At 35.8% G+C, this 8,668-nt stretch overlaps 1 protein-coding gene across 1 annotated transcript in view; it reads left to right on the top strand.

The window, feature by feature from the left end:
- MYBPC1 (myosin binding protein C, slow type) overlaps positions 1-7,614 on the top strand; it is a gene marked incomplete at its 5' end in the record, with an annotated part of 58,426 nt that extends 50,812 nt beyond the window's left edge. Inside the window, one exon of the mRNA XM_009574468.1 lies at positions 7,514-7,614. Within this exon, the coding sequence (XP_009572763.1) occupies positions 7,514-7,614 (101 nt within the window). The remainder of the gene's footprint in view (positions 1-7,513) is intronic.
- Between the last annotated feature and the right edge of the window lie 1,054 nt (positions 7,615-8,668).

The following is an 8,668-nucleotide window of genomic DNA, read 5'->3' as shown; positions in this document are numbered from 1 at the left end:
AAAGAGGACGAAGTAGGTTCTACAATTGAAGACATATCTTTATTTTCATTAATAGATACATTTTGTGTATTCCAGGTAGTTTAGCGTTGACTGGGATATCGGGAATGGCAATAGGATTTGGATTGGACTACTAATGAATAATCTCAGGACCATATTTTTCAGAAAATTACTTCCTAGAAAAAGACAGGGTCATATTTAGCTGGACTAGCTCCCACCGAAGGCTTTTGCTTCAGCTGTGGAATAGGCTAAGTATTTCTGAAGAAAATAATTTGGGGTTATAAGTAAGGAAAGCTGTCTAAAGCCAGCTGATAGGAAGTGTCTAACTCAGGAATTTAGAGGGAATTTAGACTAGCTGAATATGGTCCTAATTATATCTTTTCCATCATGCTAGTCTATAATGAAACCCATAATATTTAATATCCTTATGGATTGTACTGTGTTTATTTTGGATTTCGATTTCCTTTTTCTGTATTTTCTGATGTATCTTGTCCCACAGCTCAAATCTGCTAGCAAGAAGCCATTGCAATAAATGTTTGGTCTATGAAGTTGAACATTTAACTAATGTAATGAAAATATGCATAATATGTTTCTTAATTTTCATTATTTATTTTTAAGATACTGTGTTTAAAAGGTGATGTTCTCATCCTGGAAGTATGACTGTTTTCCTTAATCAAAGCAAACTTGCTATTTCACAGTGTAACAGAAGACCTCATCACCTGAGAAGGCTGCTTCATCTTTTTTTTTTATACTGAAAGGCCAAGTTAGTTTGCTATTTCATTAAACTTCCGAAGTCCCCAAGCCCTAAAGTTCTTATACGCGTTTACACTCAGCTGCAACTTCTTAGTCTTCAGCACTTTGCTGGTAGTACAACCAAATTCTACATTTTAAATACGAGAAGCTGTTTATTTCTGTCCTTTGTTTTACAAAGAATTTTTTACATATAATGTGCAGAATACTGTGAAACATTTTTAACATAAGAAATAATTTAACTAATATCTCTCCATTTTAGGAAGTCCAAACTCTAAATGTTGCCATGGATTACATATTACTCTTCAGTAATCCTCTGTCCAGCTGTTGTGAAATATAGATGCTTCTGTTGATCTTGGAACTTTTTTTCACTGAATATCAGGATGAATTAGTTTGCTGGTTTTGAAGCTTAATACAAACACCATGTCTTCATTCAGGCTCTCTTTTAATATGCAACAGTTTCCAAGAAATTGTTCACCAGCAGTGGAAGCTGCTCTACGTTAGTGTTTGTAAGAAAGAAGTGTGGATAGATTTTTGCCTTTGATCAATACTGATGGGGAATTTAATTTCTTACATTCGTGGACATTTGTGGACTGGTATCTGAAATAGGCTCAGAATGCTTAGATCCTTTCCCAGTCAATTAGAAATAATGTCTCTAGGAAAAAAAGCTACAGTTCTGTTTATTAAAGTGGTTACTAGGTACAGCTAGTCCCTGATGATTTTTGCTGACAAATGTTTATTTAACTTTCATAAGTCCAGTTTTCTGAGTAGTGTTCTGAAATGGAGAGCACATGATACGCTATGTTCACAGGCTGCCAGGCCTGTCCCATTCACAGCTGATTCTTCCCATAATGGCTGCATTAAAGATTAAAACCAACAAATCGTATCTGGCAACATGGCAGCAAACAGGCAGACAACAGTCAGAGCAGTGAAGCACTAGAGCAGATTTCCTGCAGAGGTTGTACAGCCTTTGGTACTTTAAGAGCAGCTTAGAAGAATGACAGCAGTACAATTTGTTAGGATTATGATATGCACTAAATGACATCTCAAGATTGCTGCCAGCTCTGTGTGTCTGAGATTTTGACTCAGTTCTTAACATTGCCAACACATCCTAGCACCTCAGTCAGATTCAAGTATCCCCCCGATCATTCATCTCACAAGAAACCTTGGATAGATGCATGGGCTTTACATCACGTCCTGAGGGTTGCAGCACATCCTACAGTCTCAATTCCTCTGGCACCTTATTTTGGGGTTGCAGCTGAACATACCTTTGCTACAGTGAGAACGAGGCTGTAAGAATAACTCCCCTTAGACAAGATTCAGTTCAGCCTTTCCCATTTTTAAACAAAACCTCCCACACCGCTGAGGGTGGGTGTAAAAGGCTTGTAGCACAGACATTTCTAGACTCAAAAAGCTGCCTTTCTTCTCAAAGAAAGTCATATTTACTTTAAAAGATCAACTGAAAAAATGGAATACTATGCCATAGACATCTTGCTCAGAGCAGTACTTTAGTTTTGCATCACACCTGGAAGAAGTCCTGAAAAATGCAGGCTGTTAGGATCCCACCTGGGCTGTGTGTTGTTTCTCTCTTCTTAGTTATGTGATGGGCTGCTTCATTAACCTAACCACCACCTCCCCTAGTTAATGGTTGCTTTCTGAACCCAATCTCCTATCAACCACCACCTGGTGCAGTCCCACTCCCTCCCACCAGGCTTGGTATTGTGGTTCTCTCCCAACGGTTTGGGCTGTGAGCGGTCACCTTTGCTGAGATCCCTCTCTCCATCCTGGCAGGTTTAGCCATTACTTTAGACTCCTTTTTGAAGACTGCTCAGACTAGCAATTTGTAGGGCTTAGACGCAGGACAGCTGTTGTAAGGGTTCAGTGCTGACACTCTTAACATGACTGGCAGTTCAGCTGATGAATACAAAGAGAATAGGATTAAGTGAATACAGCAGCTGTAGCTTGGCAAACCAGGGTAGGCTCAGGGTTTGCTATACGATACAGACAAATGCAAATGAGTATTAAACAGCCGGAGCATAAAAACATAATTGCGTCTTATTTCACTCTTCTATTGACTTATGTGTTGAATTATCATTCTCTTAAGTTTCCCAGCCTGTTTGTTCATTTAGGAGGGTTCTTTGGATGACTGCTCATCACACTGACGCAGAACAAAGAGTTACGGATTTCTGACTCACTGGAAATGGATTGCAGTGTGTGTGTATGTGTGTCTGTTTTCATATGTATAGCTTTAAACTGGTTCAGCTTTACTCCAGCAAGTAACAATCAAGGTTTGAATTTGTAAAATGATGAGATACAGTTGAATGTTGCCTGAATAAGCCCAACAGGATCAAGGCTATGCTGCCTATCTGGTGAATGTAGCACTAGCTACAGTGCTATTCTTACAGATCTTTGGATAGTAAGTCATGCTAAAGAGCTCTATGCCATGCAACAGTATATATGGCAGTAAGTGAATTTTCCTTATGTCGGCTAGAATCTATTTTATTCATTTATTTTTAAGGTGTTGGAGATCTGAAATTTATCATGCATATATATAAGCCCAGTTCTAGGAATGTCATAGAACTGCTCACAGAACAGTCTAGGATCTCTGATTTTGCAGAGTATTTGAACAACTGAGTAGCTATGAATACTCTGGCTATGAATACCATCAGTATGCTACAATTTTCTACTTTTTTAGCATTCACTTACAGCATTTTAGTGCCAAATTAACCCCCTTAGTTGTTACTAAATTTAACGCTCATTTCTTGAAAAATAATTAATTATAATTATGAGCACAATAATAAAAAAATAAAAATAATAAATTCTTATCCTGTCCTAAAAAAAAAGGGTTTGCATTTACTGATGTTATTTCAGACAGACAGTACTTCGTTCTTGTGTTTTCAGTTTTGCTGAGTGAACTTAAAGATGGCATTTATATGAGCTGCTCTGTACAACTGCACATACAATGGCTTTTTTTGGAAATATAAATGTGCCGAAAAAAATCATGTAATAGATCTTAGACAAAAGAATAACTCTAGCTCATATATCTTGAAAGATGATGCATACACAGAATCTAATTATATGTATATTATATAAGGAAAATTAAAAATATATATCTTTTAAGTTTGAGGTAGATCCCTAACTATGGCTGTAAATCTCTCATTACAAGCACTAAGGAACTGATTCCTTATCAGCTTCACTGAGGTCAATGAAAAGATTCAGATAAAGCATCGTGAAGCAAATGTTTTTGGAGAATGTTTATCTTAAGAGTGAAATCAAGATTGGTGATCATTCTAATAGGTCAATGATAGCAAAGATGCTGTTTAAGAAATATTAAAAAATAAGGTGTTAAGATCAACTGGGAAGAATTTCAAATGCGAATAAATACCACTGTAAATATTCTAATTCTGCAGTGATATATCATGGAGTATTTAACCCAGGAGAACCATTCTTCTTGGCGGGGAATAATCAGGTTTATAATAAGCATACTCCTCTGGACATTCCATTTCATTCCCTTCCTTTCTTTCCACATGTAAACGCATTTTCTGCATGCAAAGTGTGTATTTATTTGCTTCTTTAGATTAAACTAGCTAGTGTCTCATGGCATACAATGTCTATGTCACATGAGCAAAGAAGGCCAAATTAATCAAGAATATGGGTATTTAACATCTGAGTTAAAAAGGTTTTAGATATTTCTGCTATGCCACTGGGCATAAAACTACCTGTACCTATAAAGAATTTATTTAATGATTATGACTACCTTTGACCAGAACACTTAGACATTTCCAGGAGAGAGAAATTTGAAAAACAGCCCTCAGTTAGCTTGTAGAATTATTGAAAGAAGTATCATAAAGTCATTTACTGTGCTTAAAAGGCATTCTTTATTACAGAATTATAGTCTTTGGTTACACGTTAGTGCTGAGAGTGATAATCCATGCCTGAGCTTGCATTACAGAATCTAAGGATGAAATCTTGATCCAACTGAAATCACTGGAAACTTTTTACCTACAAGCATATAATTTTACTCCATTTCCTCTGGAGGTTATTTTAAATTCAGGTTCAGTGGGGTTCAGAGAATTTGGTTCTTTCTATAGAAATGTGTTTGCTTGTAACCTTGCCCAAATCCAGAATATAGGCGGTGCAGTTTTAGAATGTCAGAGATGCCCAGAAACTAGTCTCCAGTATATTATGCGTCCAAATTTACTATTTTAAACCTAAAATATGTTAAGAAATTAGGCTAGATAATGTTCCTGTAGTGTTTGAAGTATTAAGGTATTTATCTCAAATGGCTACAATAGGCACAAAGTTGAGTGCTTATATATATACACATATATAAATACATATATATGGATGTTTTATAGAGTCAAAATGTTTAATTAAAGGTAAGGGCTCCTATAGAGTAAACAGCATGCTTTAAGTAATGTAAATGTGGATATGTGACAAAGTACATACTTTAGTGCACAGGTATGTTATTAGTCTGTACTTGATTATTTTGCCTTATAGAGTTTCAACATATATATATATGCTTCAGTGTTATGTGTGTGCTTTTTTCCCCTGGTGGAAAATACTATATATATATATGTGTTAGCTTCCTTGAAGCTATGTTTGGAAACTTTTATCACAAATGTCAGTTGCATAATTTGGTTCCAATCTATATTTTAGACTAATTACAGGCATTATAGTTACTTGTACGTATTAATATAGCTTTTACATATTAATGATAATTTTGAAGTGGAACTGGATCCCTACCTTTTACTCTTCCTGTGCTTCTATTCCTACATATTTTACATGACTAAGGATTAAAACGTCATCTTGACATAATTGTAAGCATAATTTCACTCAACATTTTCTCTCAACTTTTGTGTTTGCGATTAAATTGTTACTTCTCTTTCTCTCTCTTCCTTAGTTACACAGTAAGGATTTTTGAATGTATATTGTCATCTAAGGTAAGCTTTCATATGGTTCTTGCATATGAAGCTTATGCCTGTTTACAGGTCATACAATGTCTGCCTAGTATGGCATGATTTTCATTATTTCACTTAATGAAAATGTTTTTTAAAAGTAGTAGCATGATAGTTTTAATGCATATAAATCCAGATTTTTATAATAATTTCTTGTTACGGTAATTCCTCTTAGTAGTACATCCCACTACCTTCTAATAGTGCACATTTCAATTGAATTTAACAGTGCATGAGTTAGCATGATTAATTAGCATGAATAAAATGTAAGTAATAAAAGAGAATTTTGCATTTACAGTCAGTTATTTTCATTTAGGAATATACCTCTACATAAATGAAATATTTATTCCACAGCTAATTTCATTTAAAAATGAATGATTCGTATCACAACTTGCACTACATGAGTTGAAAAGAATGCCAAAAAGCATGCTTTTTTTTTGTCTGTATTGTGCATCTACCTAAGGTCGGGAGCGAAGAGTTCTGCAACGACGGTGTTAAATGAGACAGCGCAGTCTCGTGATCACTAGTAACTAATAGCACTTTAATTGGATAATCCTTGTGTTAATAAAGGTTATAAAATCCTAAAATCTGTACTCGGGATAAGTGCTATATGTAAGTATCAGCTCAGTAGCATTTCGCTGAAGCATTCAGACACAGTGATATCTTCATCCTGGCAGTGTACTTTTTGCTTTAAAGCTTTTGGTGTGTTCCAGAAAAGGCTCCGAAGGTAAGTGCAGTCATTAGCGGGTGGTTTTGCAGCTTGCAGAACAGAATACTCCTGCAGACTTGTAAGAGCAATAGTAATGGTACATACCCTTCTTACCACAAATGCTACCCTTCACCTTGAGAAAGGGCAGACTAATGTTTTTAGCAAAATATTTCTCTTTTTCGCACCGTTCCTTCCAAATGTCATTTGATTTCAATGAAATTAACAGAAATACCCATGTGTTTAGTTTCCCTGACATTTTTTTCAATGGCATGAAATTTCATTCCTAATGTGGATTATTTGTATTAAATTACTACTTCTACATCAGTGGGATCTGGGGTGCTCTGGCTGGTGTATTAGACACTACATACACGTTTTTCTGGGCACTGAAAGAAATATTTTGTCTTGGATTGCTAAAATTATTAAATGTTCTTCAAATACCTTTTGCCTTGTCCCTTTTTCCAGAACACCAAAGAAAACATTGAGTACTTCCAATGGCTTTCTTATAAGCCTAGGTTTCTACTATAGCAGTGATTTAAAATAGGTTTGGTTCAGTTTTTTACTCACGGTGGCTGAGTCACAGTCATAAAGCACATGTCATCCCAGCTGTTATTTTCAAGCAACATGGTAAATATTTTGCTAAAATACTTATAGACCATTGTAAGACCCAACACTAGAATAATTTGAATGTCTCTGCATGTTTTGCACAACTCATCGTAATCAGGTGTTTTCTACATTGTTCCCTCTGGGCTGACTTCCATCTCTGACTATACTCCACCCAGCCTGATGGAAATCCAGGAGGGTTATTTGAGGTGAAGTTTATCATACACTACTGCATGGGGTGAGATAAATGACTGAATAGATGACATCCTAGAAATGAAATTCACCCTGCGCAAGAGGACAGGAAAGTTCTGTATAGTACAGAGATTAAGTAATGGTTAATTCTTGTGCTGGACTTTTGAACAGGGATGAATTTTATCCCATCTCAAAATGCAGTATGCAATAGGACTGACTAAAACTTCGTTGCTTACACCAGAAAATAAAGATACAAAGCTCTTGCTCCAGGGACCTTCAATCTGAAGATTGTCTTATTCCTTGTCTGTAGGTGGGCTTTCGTTCTTCAGACTATTGATGGATGGAGTGCCTCCGCATATCATTGATTCATATATGCGTGAAGTACTGGCAGACAAAACTGAGGGGAAGTGAGAGTCCGTCCACAGTGTTTCCTCCCACTGCGCTGGAAATTGGTAGCAGAATTACAGCATTTTAGTTCTTGCAATGACAGAACAAACGTGTGGTTGGGAATTTTCTTTTCTTTTTTTTTTCCTTTTTTTTTTTTTTGTTTCTTATTTGTTGTTTTGTTTTCCCTACCTGCTCTTACTGAAAAGAAAGAATACGCATGGATTGCTTTGGGGTTGAAATGAAATGAACTGAAGACAACACACGTTTTGTAATGTTCAGCTTTATTTTCTGTTTGATATTGTGTTCTGTTTTTTAATGAGGAAAGAGGAGAAGCTGTGTAATAAACATGAGGAGGCTGTCAGAGTTTGTACTCAGTGGTACAAAGCATATCTTTCTCAGACTGAAAGTACATGGATTAACCAGTAGCTGTGCAATAAGACCCTTGGAATACATACCTCTTTGATAATGTATCTTATTCACCTGAGAATTGTTTAACAGAATATGGTTTTACTATAACATAATTAATACATACGTACTTAATGATCATTTAAGCTGAACATATCTGCCTTTAGAAGTTTTGATTTCCTAAATCCAACCCATCAATCTCTCGACTTAACTGAAATTGTTTTATTTAATGTACAATAAATATGAAGTGTTTAAGATCTATCAAGTTCTTGTTTACTAATTTTTTTAGCTTTTTTCTGACTCATCTTACCACATTTCTTATTTAATTTCCACATACTGTAAAGCAGGAACTTGAGCCCACTGCACTGAGTGGAAAACAGTATCAGCAGTCACCTAACCCAATGGGCTTACACTTTTAAGATACATGACACAGAATGTGAGTGAAGATAAACGCTATAGATACATGCAATTTTGTATCTATATGTTTCCAATATTTTAAATATTATAAATACCAACCATGACAGCTTTCATCATTCTGGATCCGTGCCCTTCATCAGCAACTCATGGAGCTCTTGTAGGTATCATAGCAGAAAAGGGACTCAGACCGTATCACTAGTGAGTTTACTATGCAAGGCAAAAATGCCTTAGATAAGGTAAAATGGCTACATCATTT

The sequence above is a fragment of the Fulmarus glacialis genome, unplaced genomic scaffold (genome assembly GCF_000690835.1).
Source record: "Fulmarus glacialis isolate BGI_N327 unplaced genomic scaffold, ASM69083v1 scaffold30523, whole genome shotgun sequence".
NCBI classification, from domain to species: domain Eukaryota; kingdom Metazoa; phylum Chordata; class Aves; order Procellariiformes; family Procellariidae; genus Fulmarus; species Fulmarus glacialis.
This window is presented reverse-complemented; position numbering and strand designations above follow the sequence as displayed.